The sequence below is a fragment of the Medicago sativa genome, chromosome 1 (genome assembly GCF_051527215.1).
Source record: "Medicago sativa cultivar Bolivia chromosome 1, Bolivia_mono, whole genome shotgun sequence".
NCBI classification, from domain to species: Eukaryota; Viridiplantae; Streptophyta; class Magnoliopsida; order Fabales; family Fabaceae; genus Medicago; species Medicago sativa.
Window position 1 is genome coordinate 67940154 of NC_140749.1, and position 26433 is coordinate 67966586.

The 26433-nt window shown below is 32.5% G+C and overlaps 1 protein-coding gene and 2 pseudogenes across 3 annotated transcripts; 2 read left to right on the forward strand and 1 right to left on the reverse strand.

The window, feature by feature from the left end:
* Positions 1-12146: 12146 nt before the first annotated feature.
* LOC146956672 (low affinity inorganic phosphate transporter 1 pseudogene) lies at positions 12147-16620 on the forward strand (annotated as a pseudogene). Its single transcript, XR_015020599.1, has 2 exons — positions 12147-12221; positions 14803-16620. The product of XR_015020599.1 is annotated as a low affinity inorganic phosphate transporter 1 pseudogene (transcript).
* A 1565-nt stretch (positions 16621-18185) lies between these two features.
* Positions 18186-19844, forward strand: LOC146956673 (low affinity inorganic phosphate transporter 1 pseudogene; annotated as a pseudogene). The gene is made up of 2 exons (XR_015020603.1): positions 18186-18291; positions 18373-19844. The product of XR_015020603.1 is annotated as a low affinity inorganic phosphate transporter 1 pseudogene (transcript).
* A 257-nt stretch (positions 19845-20101) lies between these two features.
* LOC146956674 (protein SIEVE ELEMENT OCCLUSION B-like) lies at positions 20102-25487 on the reverse strand. Its single transcript, XM_085730551.1, has 7 exons — positions 25222-25487; positions 25048-25140; positions 23884-24332; positions 23663-23757; positions 23336-23466; positions 21474-21935; positions 20102-20997 (listed from the first exon to the last, which is right to left on the reverse strand). Exons 1-7 carry the CDS (start codon positions 25429-25431, stop codon positions 20422-20424), a joined length of 2016 nt encoding a protein of 671 aa, XP_085586677.1. The 5' UTR covers positions 25432-25487; the 3' UTR covers positions 20102-20421.
* Between the last annotated feature and the right edge of the window lie 946 nt (positions 25488-26433).

Genomic DNA, 26433 nt, shown 5'->3' on the forward strand with positions numbered 1-26433 from the left:
AAAATTATCCCTGAGTCTTTTAATTTTGCCTGTGTGAGTCTTTGATTCAATTTCTGTCAAAAAATCCATTTTTTAACTGCATCTGAGTCATTTTTAGTCGTTTTCAGCCCCAGGGGCATTTTGGTCATTTCACACGAAATTTCGGCAGAGAGATACTTTAAAGTACCTCATTTAGGCCATTGGTTCGTTTTAGTCCGTTTTGTCAATTTTATTCGTTCCACTTTACGTTTATTTCCAAATTACGTTTTTTACCAATTTTATTATTAGTTATTTTTTAGTCTCTTTGTCATTTTTGCACTTCAGTCCTTTTTTATTAATCATTTGCAGTTTAATCCAAAAATCAGTTACAAGTCTAGGTCCAGGTGTCATCGTCCTATTGGTCCAGATGTTACAGTCACCACCTATAAATATCTGCCACATCACAAAGTTTCAGAGAGGCCAATAATTTTTTTGACACGTTTCAGAAGAGAGAAGAATCCAGAAACTTCTTCTCTCACTCTCCTCTGCCCCACGCGCCACGCGCCACCCTCATCACAGGGTTCCTTTCCCTGTAACTAACTCACAACCACTGTAACAAACACAGAGCCACCGCAAACCACCGCAGTTTCACGGCATTAACAACACAAAACCACCAAATTCATCAACCACAACCGTAACAATATCCACAGATTCATCACCAGTTCGAATATTCATCCAGAAAACATTTCCAAACAACAAAAATTTCAGAATTCACCAAAGATTATCACAGAGTATAATCCTCAGAGATTCAACCATTGAATCATCATCATCGGATATTGAGCTCTGCAATTCAAGCACCGTTTCGTCGCGAGGACTAATTTGGTGCGATCACAGAGGGAGAGCGAAGAGAAGAAGGGACGAAGTAGGAAAACCGGTTCAACAAGATTTGCCAGGGAAGATCCAACAACAAGTTCACAGAATACGAAGAAGAAAAGGAAAACGATCCACATTCGTTTCGATCTCGCCTGCTAGAAGCAACAAGAACGAACTACGTGAAGCGGTCTTTCCTTCATCTCTCTGCAAATCCAACGAGGTAAACGTCACTTTCTCTGCTTTCATTTCGTCTCAGACTTAATCATTTGAAGCTATGAACGTGTTTCGTCCAGAATAGAACGTGTGAAAGCATAGATTAGTATAGATCCACCAATCTTAGGGTTTGCCTTTCGAAAAAGCTTTGAAAATAAGAAATTAGTAAAGAATTTCGTAGATCTGCACTAATCCACGCATCTCCTCCGAAAATAGGGTTTGATTTTGAAAAGAGGAGGAGTTTTCAGTTTGAGAAGCATGAAAAACGTTTTGAATAGGAACGGTTACTGGTACCTTCGTCGGAAAATTCATGAGTTCGCCGGAATGTTCATCGGAAAACTCATGAGTTCGCCGTGAAGTTCATACTGTTCCCAGGATCCGACGAGAGGTTGTAGAGAGAGGACGAGAGAACACGTTCAACTTAGAGAGAGAAGTTAGGGTTAGGAATGGTTCAAGAAACCGGTTCAAGGCCTTATATAGGCCTGTGAACCGGTTCAGCCCGTTGGATCGACCCATAACCCGCCTCTTTGAGGCCACCAGAGGCCCAATTTCCATGCTGTTACTCTTTGCACCCCCCATCCCTGTGTAGTTCTTGCCAATTCTGCTGTTCGCACCCCTTGTTGTGTAGATTTTCTTGGTAAAATACCCCTAATCTTTTTACGTGTTCTTTAACCTTCCCTTAGTTTTTTTTTATGGTTTCTTGCATGTTAAAAGATTGTGAAAATATGTGAAAAATGTTTTTTCAAAGTGAACTAATATTTTTGTTTAATTTTGGCGCAAATTTTGTTGAAAAGATTTTTGTAGCCTTTGTGAATCTTTAGTGGTAGTTTTAGCATTCTAAAACCTATCTTAGGGATGTGATTTCATGCTGAAGTTCGTTCCAAGGTTATGTGCAACTTTCTTGTGCTTTTGGTTCACTTTTCCTTATAAAACTTGGCGCAATTTTGAAGTGAACTTGGTTCTTGAATTTAGCACATAATAGGCTTGGAAATACTATGATTGTATTGCATGCTAATGACCCCTAATTTCTCACATCATGATTGATTTAAAACTATTGGAATGTTGCCATTAATGTGAGGATCATGGGTCTTAGTTTTGCCTTAGAATTCTAGTAGCTTTAAGTGCTATCTCATCATGCCTTCTTTTGGTTAAATTTCTTGACTACTTCTTTGTGAAATTCTAGTTACTCTACTATGCCCTTTTTGCTTGCTTCCATTGCATTTTTACATCTTATCCTACTAATCTTTTTGTTTCATGTTTCATACATCCATAAGCATTTCATACCCTTCTCATATTTTTTTCCCTTTATGTTTATGTTCTTGCAATTTAATTTGTACCAAGACTTAGAATGTAAACACTTAGGAAATTTTGTAATATTCTTTCATGCTTTTAATTTCTTGGCAAAGAGGCCATAGAATGTATCTAGGGTATGATGTAAAGGACAATGGACTCTAAAGATGTACACCGACACAAGCACCGACACATGCACACACACCACTATATAGCTAGAATATGCATGTTTAGATGTATGTTTAGGATTGTATGTTTAGATGAATGCCTAGGACTTATACTTAGAAAAAACCCAATTTTCCAAACAAATGTGAACAACTTCACTCAAACCTTTTCCAAATAAACCTTGGGATCCAATATCCCATTGTATTTTTTTTTCCATTTTCTTAATCAAATTTCAATGAAAATAATCAAACTTTGACTTCTTTTGCAATTCACTAATTCAACCTCACTATTTTCCAATCTTATGCCCTTGAGGCCTCCTTCTATTCTTCAAACTCCATTTTCAAACTTAAAATCAACCAACAAAAACAAAAAACATTTTTGAGAGAGAACTACGGTGGATTTGATCCCTTAAACGGGTACGTAGGCAAGGAACAAAATTCCTTCAATTCAACTAAAATAAAAATCCAAAAACATCCTTCTCCCTCCAATTCTTCACTTAGAACATTCTTAGGTTTAATATCATCTTTCAAAATAGCATTTAAAAATAAAGCGCGCACGTAGAAATTAAAGACGGTTCCTATAGGTTACTATAGTCGTTATGGGTGCCTAACACCTTCCCGTAGCGAAAACAACTCCCGGACCTCGATTCTCAAGGGTTTTGCTTACTTTTTCCCTTCCCAAGAAAAAATAAGATATCACCGGTTTAAAAGGTTCAAACGTAATCAATGTTTGACACCCGAAAACCAAGATAAAACAAATATTAGATTTAATATTATTGCCAACGTGACTAGAACCTATAGGGTCACACACAAAGAACAGTCAAAAGAGAAATATATAAGTAGGACTTATATAAGGGGTGCGTTTAGTAAATAACGCTAATTAGTTAGCAAAATTACTAAACTCGTTGTTGGGCTTACTGAAGCCCAATAGTGACTTATGACTTGCAGAGCACACTAAAAGTTCTATAAATAGAACTCTGGTGCTGAAGTTTTTGGTTACACGTTTTGAAGCAACCCCTTTATTCTCTGCACTTCCAATTCATTGGCTAGCACCGAGTTTTGGAGGAGCACTGTTCGTGTGGACTTGCTAGAGGCTTTGCTGCTTGCTGCTTGCTTGGCTGTGATCGAGATTCCAGTTTCCAGTTCCAGCTTTCAGATTCCACAGTTCAAGGTAACAATCGAATCACTGATTCATGTTTGAATTTCGTAATGATCCAAGGAATGAAAATCGAAAATTTTCCGCTGCTTCTACTCCATTCTTCTATTCGATTTTTCTTCAGAAAATGCTACTGATACCATAATGAAAAATGAAATTATGATAAAATAGTGGCCGAAAGATTTTTTTTTGACAGAATAAAAGATATTCATTCATTCAAATTGAAAGAGTACATCGATATAATGCAAATTCGCTAAAAACAAAAAGGATGAATCTGTGAACAGGCTCACAGCATCCAAGTTAATAGCATAAAACAGCAAAGTACAAATGCCTACACATATGACTATATTTAAATCTCCGGAATAACCATGTTTCCGGATCTGCAACGTGGATGTCGCCAAAGTCATTGATTGGATCTGCACTGGATCGAAGCTGATCTGACAATCTGAAATGATCAAATACCTGAGAGAAACAAGAAAAACAAACAACGTCGCACAAAGACGACGAAAACCAACGTCGCACGAAGACGACGAAATCACAAAATAAAACGAAATAGATGTGAAAATCACTTATTTAAATAAAAGGGAAATAGAAAAACGAGTTAGAGGGGTATTTTGGGTCAAAAATTGACCCTAAATCACCCCTCTTTGATAGATGAAGGAGAAAAAATTAGGGTTTTTGTGACGGCTCACAAGAGAGAGCGCAACGAATTGTTAATTGGTGGCTGAAAGATTAATTGAAACTGTATCTCAGCTTGCTTTCATAATATACACTGTTACAATTTATATGTCTATATCCAACTATACTAATATTATTTAAGGCAATACTAGGTGCTTTATAATTATTATTACCAACGGCTATATATATTTAAGGCAATATCAATGAGAGCAATATTTTGGTTTGACATAAACCCAACCGGTAATACGGTGTATATGAGGAAATATCACTAGGAACATTTATGAATATTATTTGTCTTTACTCCATGTATCAAGACAATGCATTCAGACAAATTACTTTCCAATGGTTTGTTTGATATTTGTCTTGATTTGATTCATTAATTGACGAGTCTTCATTATTCTTTACACACTAAACAACCACATAAACAGTATTTAACATAGTTAAGCACAAAATAGCAACAGTGGAAACATCGCATCATCTTATGACTTAAATTATCAATTTAAAACTAAAAAAGCTTAAAAACCAACTAGACAAAGTTTAACTTAAATGACCTCGAGATGCATTTGATCTACATTATATGTACTTAGCATTTATGAAGTGACAAACAAACGGATAGTTAATACAGTATGCTACTTTAGTGAAAGTATCATCATTAACAATTTTATTGTAATTTTTAACATGTACGTAACAACCTTAATCGATAATATAATCATTTTAAAATGGTATTTTATACTAATAATTGGACTATCCTACGTGAGGGTAACGACGGCAAAGAAAGTCACTGTAAGTAACCCTGTCATGTTATTCAACTTTGGGGCATATATTTAAACGGCGTGGGCCAAACTCTTGAATACTGATGAATAAATGTACCCATAACCCAAAGCAAAACCGCGTGGAATGATGTTGCTTTCTGAAAGCCACTTGCAATATTGATATCGATTGGGAGACTATACTTCATGACATGAATTCGTAGGACGCGGTTTCAGGAATGAAGCAAAAGACATTGGCTAAATGACATGAAAATGGATACTTCGATTTTGATATGTTTGGAATTTTTTTGGTTATTATTTGGTTTATGGTCGTCTTGACTTTGACAATAGGCATTCCATTAGAATTATTAGGATACAATAACGACAATTATTATTATTTTTCACTAATATACTTTTTTTTTATTGTATTTCAATACATTAGACTATTCCACTAACTCCTAATAATAAGAGTATTTTAATAAAATAAATTTTTTTTATCATAAAATCAATAGAGCTAATTATTATCTTGGTAAATATGTTCCTTCAAAAAAAATCTTGGTAAATATGTAAAACACAAAAGGAGTACCTAAAATGAGGGAGTATTTTATTTCATTTTTGTATTTTTTGTATGATAGGGTATGCTTTGATTATGACTTTTTTGTTTTAAATAAATAGTTTGATTATAGCAGGCTAAACCTTCCCTAAAAAAATGGCTGAAACCTATGTTGTAATGTATTACTAGGTTTAATCGCTTGCTCGGCTATACGGTGAGGCTTACATTATCCCTTGATGAATTGAGGGTAATTTATATAAAATGACAAGTAGGTTTCAATTATGAAACAAGATCACATGTTGAATGAAGAAGTTTGATGTTCTTGAGATGAAAATTGTAAGTGATTATAAGAAGAAAACAAACTTATGGGTGAGACAAAAGAGATTGAGATCATATGTTAAATTAATGAAGAAGATGAAAAGTTTGATGTTTTTAAGAAGAAAATGACAACCGATTGTAAGAATATAGACATAAAATATATTTTTCTTTGATATGAGTAAATTACCCCTATTTCATCAAGGAATAATGTAGAAAATACCCAACTTCGACTATCGTATGCAAATTCAAGGGGTAACATGGAATTGCAAAGTTAGTGATATATTTATTTTATTCAATATAGAATATTTGACTTCCTACAAGATAAACATTTATGTTTATAGAACTACTTTTAATATAATATGAATGGAATCGATTATTGATGTTAGCAAATATATGTGTATACACATAGATTCACTTTTTTAGAAAGTAAAAGTAATTTGGAATTAGGTAAGACAACAGCCGGCCTTAGTTTACTAGTGAGAGAAACTCCAACTTCTTTCTAAACTTTCTTTCTTCTTCATTCAGCGAGGATGGGTGGTTTTAGGTCATTTTTGACCTTGAATCACCCCTCTACATCTCTTTTCCCCTTTCTGTCAATCTAAATAAGTGGTTTTCACATATATCAATTGCTTCCTTTAGTGCTTTTTGTGATTTCGTCGTCTAAGTGTAGGCGTTGTGTTGTCCGTCGTCTTGTGCGGCGTTTGATTTCGCGTCTTGTCGCGGTGTTCGTTTAATTACAAATTGAATTATTGATTTGGGTTTCAACGTTGCAGATCTGAAAACATGGGTATTTCAGCGACTTAGGATTTATCATATTATTTGTAGGCATGTTGCCGTCGTATGCTATTAATTTTGATCATTATTCAACATCTTTAGGGTTCTTGAATAGAATTATTTTGTATTCAAATCTAGATTTGATTATAATTAAAAAAATAAATATTTGATTTAACTTGGAAATTAATACCGGCTTTAGCATCAAATTCACATTTAGGGTGACAACATATATACAAATACAATAAGGGACGAAATAGGTGTTTTTGTTTTGGCCAAAATAGAGTGGTTTAACCCAAAATGTGATTTGCATGTGGGAGATACATTGGGTTTACTTTGAGCTCCCTATTGAATGAATGAATTAAATTTTAGATCGTTTGATTTCGAGCTCAATTCAAAAAAGTGGTTGATAACTTTCTATTGTCAAGACATGATGCTATTGAGTTTGGTTCTATTATTGTGCATTGTAAATCTATTTTCTCTTAATATTATATATCCTATACAATGGAGTTTGTGCGAAGACAAATAAATGAGGGAGGTAATTCGTAACTTATTAAAGATGACCACATTGTCAGCTAGTTTCTATGTTTTGGTTGATATACCAAATTTTTTTATCGGCGAAATGAATTATGTAAATAATAAAATGAGAAAAGTACAATTAGTACTATCAACTTGTATAGAACACATTTTAATTAATGAAATGTTATAAATTTACTTATATTATTTCAACATTTAAATAGTAAAGGCAATATTGAGAGAAAAGTCGATACACTATTTTTTGAAGAAGAAAAGTTGATACACTATATACGCTATAAACTTAAACACTAATTGAAGTAACTTATAGGAAACGTCATAAACTAGTTATAAAAAACATTAACCTCATAAGAAAAAAAAAAGTTATCAAACAATTATATTAAGATGATATGAGTTAGTTTTGGTTAAATTACATTGTAGGTCCTTTAAGTTATTTAACTGTAATAAATCGATCCTTTAAGTTTTTTCGTATTATTTAGGTCTTTTAAGTTAATTAATTGTAACAAGCTAGTCTCTTAAATATTTTTCATAACACTTGGGTTCTTTAAGTTATTTAATTGAAACTTTTGGGACCCGAATAACTTATATTTTTAAGATAAAAATCTCTCAAATTGTTACGGTTAAATCACTTAAATGACTTAATTGGTACAAAAAAAAAAACTTAAAGGATCAACATGTTACAATAAATTAACTTAAATACCTAACTGGTACAAAAAAAAATAAAGATCAATTTATTACAATTAAATAACTTAAAGAAATTCTGGTGTAATTTAGCCGTTAATTTTTACAAGATAAGTTATCCATAATAAGCTCATGATTAATTAGCTTTGCCAAACAAACTCATAATGAAACAATACACGTGAATCAACGAGTCAAACTTTTTTGTGGTTAATTTATGAATCACAAATTAGTTTTACATATATTTTACCGTAACATTATATTATATAAACATGAAAAGGCATTTAGAGGAGGCTTTAAGTTAAAATATTATTGTTGAATGTGACTGATAAAGTTTTAAAATCAACGTTTCAATTTTAGTTCAATAAACATTTCTCATATTGTGACTTAATTTGTTACTCCCTCCGTCCCATATTACTTGACCTATTTAGAATATTTACACTATTCATGTACCATGCTTTGACTCTATTTTTCTACTAATATATAAAAACAAAATATAGCATATAAGATGTTGTTAGATTCGTCTCGATTAATATTTTCAAAATATCAAATTTTCGTAATTTTTTCTACTAGATTATTAAAGAAATTTAAGTTTAAAATTGTGCATTGGCATACGTGACAGAGTCAACTAGGTCAAGTAATATGGGACGGAGGGAGTATTAAAGAAGGACGTGATTATAACTAAATTAAACCCTAAAGAAAAGAAAATACACCAATAGATCCTCACCACACCCCATTATTAACATTGAGGAAGAATCTAAGATGAGCACGCTATTCCAGCAACACGATTCCTCCCTGAAGACCAATGACATAATGGCAGTTGTAACTTGTACCCATTATGAACCATGATCATATTTTACTAAAAATATCTCCTACTACAAAAAAAAAAAAATTATTTACAAATTCATTGCTTAAATCAACGGTCCTCCATAAAATCAATCATATAATTAGAGAAATTGTTGCTTCAAAAAGAATATATAACTCCTAAAAAAATATAAAGAAATTGTGAAAGGTGATCGTTGACGTTAAAATGGTGGTATGAATGAATTAGTGAATGAGAACAGATAAGGTGTAGTAGTGGAGTTGACTTCTTGAAATGAGTGTGCTGCCAAACTGGCTAACAAATGGTTTTCCTTCATATACGCAAATTGGCAGCGCCGTTATGTCTGTCCTTACACAATCAACATTCATTTCAGACTCAGTTCAGAATATTTTATTTATTTATTTTACCAAAAGAAGAAAACAAAGAGTCCACTATGAACAAGCAGTAGGGTTACAACTTTAGCAAGTTCAACAATTGCAACTAAAAAATATGGACCAAAATTACGTTTGCGGCTTAAGATACCGACATGTTATTACAGTTTATTGGGTACAATGGATCGTATTTTATGTTTTGGATTGTCGAATATTGTTGTGGCAAGTGTGAGGGACGGAGTTCCACTTGGGTTATATAGTTTTTGGTGATATTAATGTATTTAAAAGGAGAGAAAATGATTGATTAAGAGAGAGATACGAACAATGTCACAAATATCACTAAAAGCTAATGTCACCCAAGTGACATCCAAGACATAAGTCTCACATTGTTTAAAAAAGTGGAGGTTGAACAATAGAAAAGTGGAAGGATCCAATAAGAGAATGCCTTATAATTTTGAAAAAGATGTGGTGTTCAACCCACTTGTGTTTTACTCTTGGCCTAATATGGATGATCCCTCGAGCACCTCTCACAACCAAACAATGATAGAGCTAGAGCTGTCAAAAATGGGCCGGGCTAATGGACCAGAACTTCACCCATTCAAACCTTGTGTTTGGGGATATGGACCGAGATGGAATCTTTTCTCATATTTACTTAAGCACTTCAACCTTTCAGGTCTCCTGTTTGACGGTTGTAGACCATCATAATCACGATAGTTAGTTTGGCCCATCAGGATCGGCCCAACATATTTGTAGACCTAAAGTAAAATTTATATTGAGAACTTTTAAGCGTGTTGTGGAAAAAACTTGACAATTAAGAAGACTAAATGTGTAATTTTATTTGAGACATATATGACATTGAATATGAGTATCACTCCCAATCATAATTTGAACATTGGTTCGTCTGGTTGTGAGAATCTAACTCCATAAGTTAGAGTCAATGCCATTAGCTTAAGAACTTTTTTAAACAAAAAATTAATTTAATTAATAATATGTGTTTAAAATAATATTTAATATAGACATTATTTATCAATTTTTAAACCTTGAAATAACAAAGTAGTACTGAATTCTAACCTAAGTATAAATTATTTTTTTACTTTTGTATATTTTGGTTGCATACAATCTGTCTTAATATATTTTCAACAACTAACAACATATTAATAGAAATATGATGAAAAACAATTATGATACATATAACCAATAAAATAGCTATCTTTGGGATCAAACTTATAACATGAACAATAAGCAGGGGCGAATGGATTTATGTGAATGGGGTAGCATTGGCTACCCTAAAAGAAAAGAAAAAATTTGAAAAAAATATATTATAGTTATGTATCTAGCTACCCCATTAATATATTACTTGGCTACTCCAAACAATTTTGTTGGTTTAAAGAGGGATGATGTTAATAAAATATTGATAATCTATTTAGTTTAGTGTCAATTATAGATGAATTTGACTTCTTAAAACTTCTAAAACTTCATGGAGCTTAACTTGTATAAATAATTATTGTTAGATTTCAGTTTCTTCGTTGTCGTTTCATTAAATATAAGTAAAAATTGTATCCAAAAAAATATAAGTAAATATTATTGTAATTTTTTTTTGAGGGTATTGTAAATTTATTTTACTTACTGATTAAGTTTAATATATTAGTTTTTAAAATATATTTTATTTCTTCTTTATATTTAGTCTCCTCGTAAAAATTGTGTTAACTTCACCGCTGACTATAGGTCCAACTCTCTATTTAACTACCAATCGAGCTAGGCCAAAAATGTTTTAAAAATTTGAATTAGAAAATATATTTTTTTTTTGAGGGGATAGAAAATATATTTAAAATGAAAAATATTCCAACTCTAATGTGAAACCTTTAAAAGCTTAAAAGTCCTTACTTTAGCGGTAGTCACCTTAAACCGATCTTGTGGCCCATCATTACCATAGACTCGTCAACTTGACCGATCACCATTATCCTTTCAATTTTGCATACAATCAATACCACAAATAAACTTGTCAAATAATGTTCAAATATCAGTTTTTTCTCCGAAGCATATTATTGTGAATCATTTGGAAGGTAGCAAGAGAGAATGATTGTTGAGTATGTTTATTTTTTATTTTTTGAGGAAATGATTACCGAGTAATTTAAATCGGTCATTATGTTTGCGAGATTAGTTCAGTTGATAAAAATATTACATAATACATATATAATAGAGTCAATCCCATAAAAAAAATCAAGGGTAATTAGTTATTTTAAATAAATATCTCCGTGAGCATAGTTCAGTTGGTAAAGACAGTGCATAATATATGCAAGATTGAGATTCAAATATATTATGCATTGTCTGTACTATTGAAAATTCAATTGTTATTTTGCTAAACTAATTTTGGGCATGAGATAAAAATAAAGAAACCTATCTATCTATACACCAGAGGCAGGGCGGAACATTTAATGAGCAGTCATAGCGAATTTGATGATATCACCAACAACTATTACCAACCTTGCAATAACAATTTAAATAACATACTACTCCCTCCGTCCCAATTTATTTGACCCCTTGGCTCATTTCACACAGATTAAGAAAAATGTATAAATAAAGGGGAAAGTGGAATATATTGTATTGGGAATGATAAAAGTAGTATTATTTAGTGTTATATTGTATTGGGAATGATGAAAGTTGTATTGAAAATTGAAATGGGTCAGTTATTTTGGGACACTTTTTTTTAAAAAATGGGTCAGTTATTCCGGGACGGAGGGAGTATAAGATAAAACTGTGTCCTTAATTAACATTAATACTATTTTTTTTTAAGAATTATCACTAATACTAATGATGTGGAAAATTCAAAACACAAGATAAAAAAAGAGGCCTTTAACTAACAGGTAGGCAAGCAAATTGTGAACACGTTGACTTGAAAATGTGAATTACCTTATATTAAAGTCTCCATAATGGGCATATACCATAGATTCCTGCATTGATTCTGGATTTTAGTGTCATTCTTTTTATATATAAACACATAGCTTCTCACTCTCTCTATGTACCTCTAAATTTCCAACAGCTCAACTTATGTTTCTCTCTCCTCAATCCACCAAAGTGTAACAAACAAGAAGGTAAACTCTCTCTCTCTAACTTGTTAGTATTTGTTAAGAGCTTTTTTTTCGCTTAATGCAAAAGTTATGACAAAGAGGTTTATGTTTTAGTGGAAGAAAGGTTCCTTAGTGGGAGGCCCCCACTTTTTAGTTTTAAAGCAATTAGAAGTTAGAATAGGAAGCACAAAACACAACTTTCTGCCTTTTTTTCTTCTTATAATAATATGATTTATAACTTTTCCATCATTCATAGAATCTGGGATCTCTTTTTACTCAAATCATTTGTGGATTCCAATTTCATCATTATTTTGTCTAACTTTATGCAAAATATAGTGGTATTGTAAGTAAAACAAGGAAACAAACAAAACAGAAGGTCCTTTATTTCATTTTCATTTTCTTAATCCCTTTATATTTTTTGTTCTTGATTTAAGTTTATGTTGATTTTACATGAAACAACACACCCAAGATTTACCTTTATTTTCTACATATATAGAATGAAATTCATTGAACAACTCTTCAAAAGAAAAGAAAAAACATCATTGAACAACTATATACTCAAATCCTTTGCCTCTGCAATTAGTTTTCTATCCCTTATCCTTTCTCTGTGTATCTGTCACTGTTTGAGTTTTGGTAGGGACCCTAAGAAAAGAAAATGAAAATGAAACCAAATTTTTAACAATAATTTGTAGGGAAATGTTAACCAGTGCCCCCGGGGCACTGGTTAAGGGTCAAATATAGTAGGATTTGCATTGAGAGATGTGTAATCAGTGCATTAAAAGCTGAAAAAGTATATTATTTTTATTTAAAATTTCCTCTTTTGCCTTCCTTAACCAGTGCCCCCGGGGGCACTGGTTAACATGACCCTAATTTGTAAGGTCTATATCATGAAGTTGACTCATATGTTTAGAAGTTGAAATTATATTTTTAACAATAATTTTTGCTAGTTCTCTTTTGGATAATATTTTTTTAGATATTTTAGATGATTTTACCTAAAATCTCTATTAAGATAAATTATATAGAGTTTTGTATGGTCCCGCTAGTCAGCGGCGAAGCTAGCAACTTTTTTACGAGGGGGCCAAATATAAAAATTTTATTTTTATTTTTTATTGTAAGCAACTAAGTAATTTGCAAGAAATTTTTTCTTTATTTTATGTTTGAATCGTGTATTGACAAATTTCATTGCTAACAAAACTCTCTTTGTAGTTGTTAAAAAGACCTAAACTATACAAAAAATAAGATGAAATAAATCTATCAAGCTAACTTATGATAAATAAACTTATTTGAGGTAGCTAAATATATATTATTGGGGTAGCTAAATATAAATTATGCTTATTTATTCAAATAAAACAAAAAAAATTGGGGTAGCCAATGCTACCCCATAGGTTTAACTTAGCTTCGCCCCTGCCGCTAGTGATGGTGGATCTAGATATTTTAATCCTTCGACCGGGTACTGAGTTAAATAGTACAATTTTAGAATTTTCACAGGATTTTCTCATGTGAACGTGCCTGAAATTGGTAACATAGTACGTTAGAGTCAAATTAGTTTGAATGCTGAGATAATAGGAGAAACTAATTGAGGAAATTCAACTTTCTGCTTCCGTTGACCATGAGAAAATCAACATCAGTGGCTGCATTTTTTTTTCTTCATCAATTGTTTTCGTTTTCATTAGCCTGAGAAAATCAACATCAGATGCAATTATTGTTTTTTCAAACTTTCAAAAATATTTATTTATTGCAATAGTCTACTTTGCTCATTTCATTAATGATTTTTCTTGATAACAGTACTCCCTCCGTTTCACAATACTTGTCCATTTTGGAGAATAATTTTGTTTCACTTTACTTGTCACTTTCAAGTTTCAATGCAACATTAATTATTAATTTATCAATAATACCCTTACCTATTTATTGTAGAGAGAGAAATAATAGAATGAAATGATAAATGAGTAAGGGTATTATAGAAAAAACACAAAAAATTTCATCAAAAATGACAACATTTATTTGATTCCTTGGTATATGTAATTTATTTAAAATGGACAAGTATTATGAAACGGAGGGAGTATTAAAAAATGTGGAACTCCTGTATGTAATTTCATATAATTCATTCTTTGTTATTAAAAATATCAGTATTTTTGAATTTCTTAATTAGATAATTGGCTAAAACAAACAATTTTCGTTTAGATTTTACTTACCTACGAAGTCCTGATTAAGTGAGTCATTTTCCCTAGAAACTTGAGGGTCAAGATAAGATAGAAATACTATTTCTTTTCTTGTAGGAGTATGAATCTGTCTGGATTGGCTTATTTCAACTTATCTATTGTCACTAACCTAAATACTTATGAGACCGTTTAGAAAAACTTATGAAAACAACTCAGGACGTGACCATAATTTGTTTTCAACTTATTTCCACAAGCTCTCCAACAAATATAGCTTATGAAAGAGTTTGACTTTATTTTATCTTTTGCTATGTAAGTAGTTTATACATAGACACTCATATGACAAGCATTTATACTGTAAATACCTAGTTATACTGTTTATCTTAACATGGTCTATATGGAATTGCTTGCTTATATGGATTGGAAACTTACATATTTTTCTTGTGCAGTGAAATTGTAATCAGGTAACAAAGTTGGTGATGGCAGGACAACTAGGAGTGCTTAATGCACTCGATGTGGCGAAGACACAAATGTACCATTTCACAGCAATTGTGATTGCTGGAATGGGTTTTTTCACTGATGCCTATGATCTCTTCTGCATTTCCCTCGTCACAAAATTGTTAGGACGAATCTATTACACAGATCCTACCCAACCAAAGCCAGGTGTTCTTCCTCCCGGTGTACAAGCTGCGGTAACTGGTGTCGCGCTAGTCGGCACTTTGTCTGGCCAACTTTTCTTTGGTTGGCTTGGTGACAAATTAGGAAGAAAAAAAGTTTATGGTATAACCCTTATGCTTATGGTTGGTTGTTCGCTCGCCTCAGGTCTATCTTTTGGAAATAGTCCAAAGGGTGTCATGGCAACACTTTGTTTCTTCAGGTTTTGGCTTGGTTTTGGAATCGGTGGTGATTACCCTCTTTCTGCTACAATTATGTCCGAGTATGCGAACAAGAAGACGCGAGGAGCTTTTATCGCTGCAGTGTTTGCTATGCAAGGATTTGGAATCATGGCTGGTGGAGTATTTGCATTGATTGTAGCTTCTGCATTTGATCACAAATATAAAGTTCCTACTTATGAACAAGACGCGAAAGCGTCGCTTGTGTTACCGGCTTTTGATTACGTTTGGCGTATTATTTTGATGTTTGGTGCTGTTCCAGCAGCACTTACCTATTATTGGCGTATGAAGATGCCAGAGACGGCTCGTTACACAGCACTTGTTGCTAAGAATGGTAAACAAGCTGCTTCTGATATGTCTAAGGTGTTACAAGTTGAAATTGAAGCTGAAGAGGAAAAAGTGCAAAATTTGGCTGAGAATCAAAACCAAAAGTTTGGACTTTTTACCAGACAATTCGCAAAACGACACGGATTGCACTTGTTGGGAACAACAACTACTTGGTTCTTGTTGGACATTGCTTTCTACAGTCAGAATCTTTTTCAAAAGGATATTTTCACCGCGATTGGATGGATCCCTCCAGCAAAAGAAATGAATGCAATTCATGAACTTTATAGAATTGCAAGAGCACAAACACTTATAGCATTGTGCAGTACAGTGCCAGGTTACTGGTTTACAGTGGCATTTATCGATTACATGGGTCGTTTCGCGATCCAATTGATGGGTTTCTTCTTCATGACTGTCTTCATGTTTGCTCTAGCTATACCTTATGATCACTGGACTAAGAAAGAAAACAGAATTGGGTTTGTTGTGATGTACTCATTAACTTTCTTTTTTGCCAATTTCGGTCCAAATGCTACCACATTTGTTGTTCCAGCCGAGATTTTCCCCGCGAGGCTTAGATCTACCTGTCACGGAATCTCAGCTGCTGCAGGAAAGGCTGGAGCAATTGTTGGTGCATTTGGATTTTTGTATGCAGCACAAAGTAAGGATCCGACGAAGACTGATCATGGTTACCCAACTGGTATTGGTATTAAGAATTCCCTCATTGTGCTTGGTGTTGTCAACTTCTTTGGAATTATATTCACCTTCTTAGTACCTGAACCAAATGGAAAATCATTGGAAGAGATGAGTGGTGAGAACGAAGATGACGATGTTGAGACTATTGAGATGGCAGCAGGGTCTGCTAGGACAGTACCTGTTTAATCAAAATATATGTTCAAAGTTCAAACAACATCAAAGTTATTATTGTTACATATGGCAATTTTTAGTTTGGTTTTTTTCTTCTTCTGCCAGATGCAAAATAATGATGTAGATACTATTACTTGTTTTTGAGTGTTCTAACTTTATATCAATTATTATACTAGTGTTTCTGTATTTTTGTTCTTGTTTTAATTGTTTGATATCTAAATAATGAAGTTTGCGGTCTAATGTATAATTGGAGAAAAGATATGAATTGGATCATATGTATGCACAATTGAGTACCAAATTTTACATTGTTAATGTAATTATATAAGTAGCATCATGTTAACTTTCATTTCTTCCATTCTACAATAGTAAGCTTTGTTGACATACACTCAACATTGAAGTTTAAATGACATGTTGAAGAAGAAAGCCACTAGGCCGTTTGGAATTTGTCTATAAACTAATGTACAACCCCTAAGATGTACCAATAGTATTCACATTGATAAACTGATACAGCGCACAAATACATATATAATTGCACGAACGAATTTGCACATAAACATATCAAATGTCTCTACAACTTTTTACCATCAAAGTTGTATTTGCAATTGCAATGTTTTTATATTTGTGCAATTCTAAGTTTAGTAATAGTATTTTAATTTTAATATAGTTAGTCATAGTTTTGAATATTAAGTATAACTTAGACAATTTCTATTATTAGTTAAATTTTAATAGATAGTATCTCAACAATTTTTACCGAGTATTTTAGCTTTACCACGTGGTTGAGTATAGTGAAAAGAGTTAAGCTCTCACAATGTGCTTATGAATATTAATATTAGTAAAATAAATATACATGTTACATTTTGGATATCCAATAACCGATCCAAATTAAACTGTGTATATTATGTAGGCCCCCATTTATTTGTACATAATTAAGAGCTTTCTGTTTGAGCTTGAAATCGACTGAGATGGATAGGTCTTGCAAGTAGTCAATTAGCTCTTTGATCGTGTGGGAGTAATACTCCTTATATATATGAGTTCTTGCAAGTAGAACTACTATGTCAAAAAACATACGTAGTAGTTTGCTAGCCGTTTCACATTTGCTCTGGAGATTTAGATTCAAATATATTAAATTTTGTTGACTCATGTCTTTTATAAAAAGGACATAAGATAGTATTGTATAATGTTATTTTCTTGATTTAAGTATTATATTATAAGTTATATAATGTTATGGCCTGCAATTGGTGCATTTACCAACTTGGTTTAGTGTGTGAGGCTTCGAAACCTGAGATTCAGGGCATAAGATCGATCCCTCATGCATTATTTTTTGTCCTTTACATAAGAGACGGCAATCTAAAGCAAGCAACCGCTGGTGTCGGGCAAAGGCTAGTCCAATGAGATGAGAGTGTCTTCATAAAAACTTCAGGTATTTAAAAATACATTTGTTAGCATGAAACCATAAAAAGTTCCAAATGGAAAATCTAGATTCATCTACCACAGCTTATCCTACATTTATTTTATTTTTCAAATTCACTTTGTTAAGGTACTTTGAAGATTATTATTGGAGTAAAGAAAGAAACGTTATATGCGACATGGCTAAGGAACAGTTGAAGGTGCTTAATGCACCTTTTTTTTTTTAGAATTGGCAAATTTATTACGTCGAGTGTGTGCAAGAAGCACAACAACACTCGCGGGCAAGAACTAAATACACCGGGTTCTGATATAGCAGAAACCCCACTGCCAAAACAGCAGCAAAACAGAAAAAACCAAAGCTAAAAAACACCCAAAAAATCAGAATCCCAGTCTGCCACTGTCAAGAAGATGAGGCTGCTATATACCAGAACGCCAACAGACCAGAAGCAGGTAACAGCAAATCCCTTGTAACCAAATTGCTTGGCCGTGTTTATTACTATGAAGGCAGTAATAAACCTGGTTCTCTACCAGAAAATGTTTCTGCTGCAATCATTGGTGTTGCTTTCAGTGGAGCACTGGCAGGACAACTTTTCTTTGGTTGGCTTGGTGACAAAATGGGAAGAAAACGAGTTTATGGAATGACCCTTATGCTTATGGTCATAGCTTCTCTTGCTTCTAGTCTCTCTTTTAGGAAAGATCCCAAAAATGTTGTGGCTACTCTTTGTTTCTTCAGGTTTTGGCTTGGATTTGGAATTGGTGGCGACTACCCTCTTTCAGCTACTATCATGTCTGAGTATGCAAATAAAAAGACTCGGTGTGCATTTATAGCGGCTGTTTTCGCTATGCAAGGTTTCAGAATTTTGGCCGGAGGTGCAGTTGCAATTATAGTTTCATCTGTTTTCAAAGCTTTGTATCCTGCTCCAGCGTTTAATGTTAATCCGGTTTTGTCCACGCTTCCACAAGCTGATTATGTTTGGAGAATAATTTTGATGTTTGGTGCAATTCCAGCATTGCTTACTTACTATTGGAGGATGAAAATGCCTGAAACTGCAAGATATACTGCCTTAGTTGCAAAGAATGGTAAACAGGCTGCTGCAGATATGTCGAAAGTTTTACAAGTTGAGATAGAAGCTGAACAGGAAAAAAATCCAGCAATTGGATCAAAATCAGAGACAAGGAGGGAATGATTTTGGTTTGTTTACAGAAAGGTTTCTTCGCCGCCATGGACTTCACTTGCTTGGAACTGCTATGACTTGGTTCTTGTTGGATATTGCTTATTATAGTCAGAATCTTTTCCAGAAAGATATTTTCAGTGCAATTGGATGGATTCAAGAAGCTAAAACCATGAGTGCCCTTGAAGAGGTTTACAAGATTGCTAGAGCACAGACACTCATAGCACTTTGCAGCACTGTTCCTGGTTACTGGTTCACAGTGGCACTCATTGATAGAACTCGAAGGTTTACAATCCAATTGATGGGATTTTTCTTCATGACTGTTTTCATGTTTGCATTAGCCATTCCATATCACCATTGGACCATGAATGGAAACCAAATTGGTTTTGTTGTCATGTATTCATTGACATTCTTCTTTGTATATCCGCTGCTGCTGGAAAAGCTCGAGCAATGGTAGGTGCTTTTGGTTTCTTGTATGCTCAAAAAATGCCATTGGAGTGAGAAACGTGCTTCTACTTTTGGGTGTGGCCAATTTCATGGGGATGATGTTTACATTCTTGGTGCCTGAATCTAAAGGAAAATCTTTGGAAGAAATTTCTGGCGAGGCTGAGGAAGAAACTACTGCTAATAGAGAATCTGCATTGGAGGCTGGTTTTCAAGTTTAGGACCTTTTTTTTCTTAATTGAGTAATTATTTTTTTTATTAGAAGGTAGGAGAATTAATTGGGTGAGTTGGAAGAAGGTATGTCTTCCAAAATAAGAAGGTGGCCTCAGAGTAAAAAAAAACTTGATTTTATTTAATACATCATTGTTAAGTACATGGTTATGGAGATGCATATCGGATGAAAATGTTATTTGGTCCGATTTGATCAAGTATAGATGTAGATCAAATTCAGAAAATATGCTATGCATGGAAAGTGCAATTTCAGGAAGTTAAGACTCAATTTGGCGGTGTGATTTACGCTCAACGCTCAATGTGAGGTGGAATAAAATTGGTTTGCAATATGATTGATTGCTTGCAAAGCAAGCTTTCTCTATTATTAAGCTAAACCTCTTCACACAAGTGTACATATTATTTTTACACAAACATTAATATATAATAAATATTATTGATATATTATTGATATATAACGCAAACATTGCTGCACACACTGAAGCTTAATTAAAGACCAAAGCTTCAAGACTACACCACAACCACAATACATAGAAAACAACACAACACCATTATTTTTGGGTTTACAAAGATCTTTATTTTACAACATAAGTGGCGTGGAACATAACCAAAAGGTTCTGAATGTCCCACACTCTTATTCACGAGATCAAACAAGAAAACCCAATAATATTTTTTTAAGACGCCAAGTCTCGAACCAAAGACCACAAGACCCAGTAACATAAAAATACGTCAAACCCTAATGTTTTGCATTTGCATTGCTCTTGTTGTGGCAACACTTATAGCTGATGAAAATCTCCATGGTGCTAGGACAATCAGGACATTTTATAGTCTCAGGTAACTTTCCAGCAACAATAGGAATTTCAAGGTGCGAGCAACGATGAGTGACACGAGCAACACTGGTGTGATACTCAGTGAATGCAAACTCAAATCCCTTCTTGATAACAACATCTTTCCATTTCTCAAATTCAGCCACAGTTTTGAGAATTGTTGTACCATGACCACTCAACACAACAGATGGTCCTTTGCTAAGGAGAGCCCAACCAGTTTCATTTTTGTAAGACAGCATCTTTTGAACTTCTTGTGTCACTACATCGGTTGTTTTGTGAATTTTGGTCACAAAGAGACTCTCAATTCCGCTCCAAAATCGACTTACGAGGTTTTTGTCTTCCTTGTCAACATAGAAGAGTTCAATGGAAATTTTTGCTTCTTTTATAGTTGCATCGTTTGCAAGAGCAGTGGCATACTTAGTGAACTGTTGGATCCATTCTTTGTCATGGCCGCCGTAGAAGAAAATGTGCTTGTTCTGCTCGGTCTGCATTATAGGAAGAATCACAGAATTCTTTGTTATCAAGTTCAATTCTTAGTTATCAAGTTCAATATTCATTTTAGTTGTTATGTTGCTCACATTAAAGTGACTAAAATCAAAATGTTTTGCATATTACAGAGATTATTTCAAACATAAATTTTTAGTCATGGACTAAAATCAAACAACAAAGACCAAAATCAAAATATGATTGTAATGACTAGAAAAATAATTTAAGTGACTAAAAATGATTTGCATATCTACATAGAGAAAATTATATTTAAACTCAATAATAAGTTCATTACTCAACTTAATTATTTCATGAAATTTACATGTTTGGACCGTCTATCTGCTGAAGTTGTAAGGACCGTGAGATTTAAAGAGAGAAGCCACTAAAATCGCTTCTCTCCCAAAATTCAACGGTCTTTACACCTGCAACAACATACTTCACAACTGTGGAGGATCCAAGTCGAAAATTTACTTACCCATATGGAAATGTTGTGGTTAATGTTGCCTACAACAGATACAATCCAGTTCCTGTCCTTCTGAATTCTTATTTCATCATCCATTGTAAATGGGAAAGCCTTGATTCCATAAGACATGATCAAATGGAATGCATTTTTGTGTTGCACCTTTCCTTGAGGACTAAACACCACAAACATAGACTTCTTTTTGAAGTCCCATTCTTCATTAATGAACTTGAATCCAGCTATGTTTTCGACATTCTGCACCACATACCATGGCATCTTACTCCTTAAAATATCGAATTTCTTGCGTAGCTGGTCGTTCCATTCTTCGACGATTGGAATCCAAACAATCTTGTATTGTTCATTTGTTTTGATAGATTCATACACTGATCTTACTTCTGTAATATCTTCCTCCGTGACATCTAGAGTAGAAACAAACAAGTACACGTTCTTCTTTTTCAGCACAACATTAATGTCAACCTGCACGGTTTAACAAATTAATCAAAATTAAGAGGAAATCATGTTAGCTTAATGCTTAGAATGGTATAAATCATCACCATCAACAAAACACTAATAATACTGCGCTTTAGAAATTATAATTGTTAATTTTGTCCCTTTTTTTCATATTTATCTCGGTTGGACTACTTTAGAAAAACTTTGTTACATTTTATCAACATTTCTTTTTGTTTATTATACAAAAAATTAAATAGGCAAGAAGAGAAAAGGTAACTTCTATGCAAGGTCAGAAAAAAAAACCATCAATTTCATTAGAATTTATAATAAAAAAAACTATATATAACATATCAATTTTGTAATTTCAAATTAGAATTCAAGTCATATGAAAGATTTAAAAATTTGTTTTAAACATGTAGGATAATTTACGAAAAGTATGTGTGGATATTGATTCTCTTGCACATCCTTTTCGTATAGTAATAATTTCCAGATTTTTAACTTGATTACTTTGGTGACTTTTTGGTGTATTATGGAGTTAGCAACGGTACTTATACTCTGTTAAAAAAAAACAGTACTTGTACTCTTTAGATCGAATAACTTTTGACCACATATTACTTTTTAATTAAAATATAAATAATATAATCAACATACTCTTCATTATTCAACATATATGCTTTTAAATATTTTTTGTTGGCTTTCTTAAAAAAAAAATATTTTTTGTTGGCTAGAATTTAAATGAATTCAACAAACTTTAAATGGAAACCGTATGATTTTTTTTTATGTTTACATGTATTTTAAATTTTAATCAATAAAAGAAAAAAGAGAGTGCGTTGAAAAAATGTGTATTAAAAATAAATGTCCGTATTTTTTTTTTTTACAAATTTCAGTTTTATCTATCATTTATAATATATATACCAAATTGATATCAACTTTTCTTTTCTATACTGTTTTTCTTTCTTTTTTTTTGTCAAGTCTTTTCTATGCTGTTTTATATTCACACAAAAGAGAACTTTTTTTATACTGTTCCCATTATTATGACACGTGTTTCTGGAACATTGCAGAAATTTTGATTAAACACAACACAAGCCACAAATTTCTAATATTTTTCTTTGGTTATTTCTTACAAAACTTTTTAAATAGTAAAAAAAGATTTATTTTTCTTATAGTTTTTCACATTTCAGTCTATTGTTATGATAATTATTTTATTTTTTATGACTATATGATTATTTATGTAGTTCGATTATAATAAGTAAGCATGCATAAAAAGATCTGTATTATTAAAAACAAAACAAAAAATAAGAAGATCTGTTAACAAAACCACAAAGTGTTGTACTCATTTTTCTTATAATTGTTTATAATAGAAAATACAACAAATTTGTTATAAATACAAATTTGTTTTATAATAGTAACAAAGAAAAGATACGAACCGTAGTCTTGGTAGCACCATCATAAAGCAACTGAGGAACACCCTTGGGAAAAATCAGAAACGAAAGCACCACTGTTATTTCAGTTGGAGTTTGTAACAGTTTCTTAAGCTCTTGGATGTACTTTGCCGTATCTGAAATAATATATGTACCACATTAGCATTAATTTATATTTTTGTTATAACTTATGTAGACCCTTAAAACAAAAAATAAAATATGTTTTTATGAATAATAAATAAACAAAGTAAAGGTGTTTGAATCCTCATCGGATACAGATGTAGTATGATGTTACAGTTGTAAGGACCGTTAGAGATCGAGAAATTTACTGACCTATCTGTTGACGACAGACCGTGATCTGCTTCCTCAGTCTACTGAGGATGATGTTGATCTTTTGACCATAGTGGGAAAGTTCTTGCTTATGCTCCCTACATAATTAATAAAATTAATTATATATATTCTCAAATTTAATTAAACATATTAACATGTACGAATATTAATTGTTTTGTAAGTACGACTCAGATAAATATACGATATTAATTAATTAAACTTACGATTCAGTGATGAGGCAATCCAACTGAGTAACAATAGCAGCAATAGTGATGATAGTCCAGTAAACATCAACAGGAATTTGTTCATATGCAAGCTCCAAAGCAGGAACAACCTTTGTGTCATACCTATCATTAAGGTAATCCAATTCAAGTATAAATTCAATGACTTGCAACGTGATTTTCACCAAACTATTAAGCTCAGTGATAGCTTGGCGATGTTTTTGAATTGCTGCAGGCTTTGCTAGGATCGGAACTCGTTTCAGCAAAGCCACAGATTTGGCAAGTGGGTCTGTTGAAAGATGTTGTTCAAGCAACCAGAATTCTCCAAATTCAAGTGCAAATGCAGAAAGTGTGAGAACTGCTTTTGCTTCCCAGTCATAATGTGAAAGCTTGTTCAGTATGGCTAGAGTTGTTTTGTGTGCAATTTCCTCACTTGGTGGCTTGCATGACATCTGTTACACAGTTATAATTATTTTATGAGCAACTTATTAAGTAATTGTCATAAAGTTTTCAAATTCTTTAATTTAATAGTTGTTTATATTAACTCATATTAGTTTAATTGGTGTGCTTTTACACAAGATTTATACATATATCTAGTTATTTACACAAGTTTTATAGATATGTCTCTAATTACATTTCACAATATAGATAATTGCTGAGATATTTAGAAATTAACATAATAAAGTGGAATATATTCATGAAATATATTAGTTGCATATGTAAAAAAAAGTTATACTACATTACATATCAATTATTTACTCTCTCCGTTTCTTTTTAAGTATCTATTTTTTAAAAAAAATTGTGTTATTTTTAATTTTTTTTGTCTTCAAAGTGCAGATCAGTATTAATTATTATATTTTGTCAAATGACTATTTATTGCAAAAACAAAAAGATATATAAAATAAAAAATAATTATGAGTATAAGTAAAGAAAAAAACAAATAATAATGATTATTATTAAAATACAAATAATTTATCAAAATATTAAAATTTATTTATTTTCTTCATATGTAAAGAAAATAAAAATAACAATAAAAAATTATATATGAGTTTATGTGTATAGTGCTGTGTGTGAGTGTCACCATGGGTATGATGTTTAAGTTTTGGTACTTGAGTGTGTGTTCTATTTAATTAATTATATTATTAATTCATTAGATCAGTGAATAACCTCAGAAGAAATTGACTTCAAGGTGCACAGTGGTGAACTAAAATTCGAGATAAGGGACTTGTCATCTGCTTGCTCCAAACTTACTTTGGTACCCTGTCAAAATTCATAACTATTATGAATTAAAGGATATTTAATTTAAAGGAAATTAGAATGCATATTTATATGTATATAGACCTGCACAACACTGTCAACAATGTGTGTTGAACGTGCAAGGGTATTCTGAGCAAGGGTGAAAAGAGAAGCAGCATCAAATTTTGTGTCACTGTGGACATGTGTGGAGTAAATTTGATCCAAAATCTGGTCATCAGACATGGTTAATGGGTTGTTCTCAATCTCACCAGCTGATAGGAGAGTCTTAAGAGTACCTTTGATGATGGTGGCCATAGTGCTAGCTCGTTAAAAAAGGTTTGGAAGAAATGAGATACAATTGTGTTGTGTTGATACCTTGCCCAAGCCCTATCCTATTTATATACGAAAAAGTGGTTGATTTATTTTTATATTTTTTGGTTTTAAGAGGGAAAATTCTTACCTATGTGAACTCATGATGGTGCCACATGTATTGAAGATTTTCATCACGTGGATCGGATGGATACAAGGAGAGCAATGTGACTTAGGTAATTTAAAATAAAAAAAGTACCTTTTGGTAGGGGTATAGTTGGCATCCCACTAAAGTAGTGTTAAAAGGGAAAATTCATCTAATATGAAAATTCTCTCAAAAAGAAATCTAGTACAAAAATTAAACTAAATTATTGTATGGTTCGATTTGTATTGTGTTTTTTACACATACACAAACTCAACCTTGTTGTAATTGGATCAATAGTAGCAATAATCTTTGCATGATACTCACCGTGCTGGATGAAGTTAGGATGTTGATGATGAAAGTTTTAGTGTTTAGCCATAAATCAATAGATACAAATTATAGCATATTATCAATAATAAAGATCAATTGTGTACCTTTATATTAGGTTGATGAAGGAAAACCGCTGAAAAACATGAGAGGGATGACTACCCTCATTCCGTCTAGCTTTAGGTTTTCACAATGATGTTCAGAATAATTAACCGTCTAATGGGATGACGTTTAAATAGCTAAACGGCTGAGGGCAGGGACCTCTCATTGGGCTTATCTAAATGATCCAACCCATCACGGTCCATTTAGTAACAAAAGTCCAATCACTCAAATTCATCATATAATTAGTGCTTAACACAATAGACCATAATTTATATTATGCATCAACTTATAATAATTGATTATTGTCAATCCATAATTTATTAATTAAATAATTAATCCAACAATCTCCCACTTGGATGACAATACTCAATTACTGAAAAAATAAAAAAAAAATCACTTGTCATAAAGAATTTAAAAATTTAAAATTACATGTATGG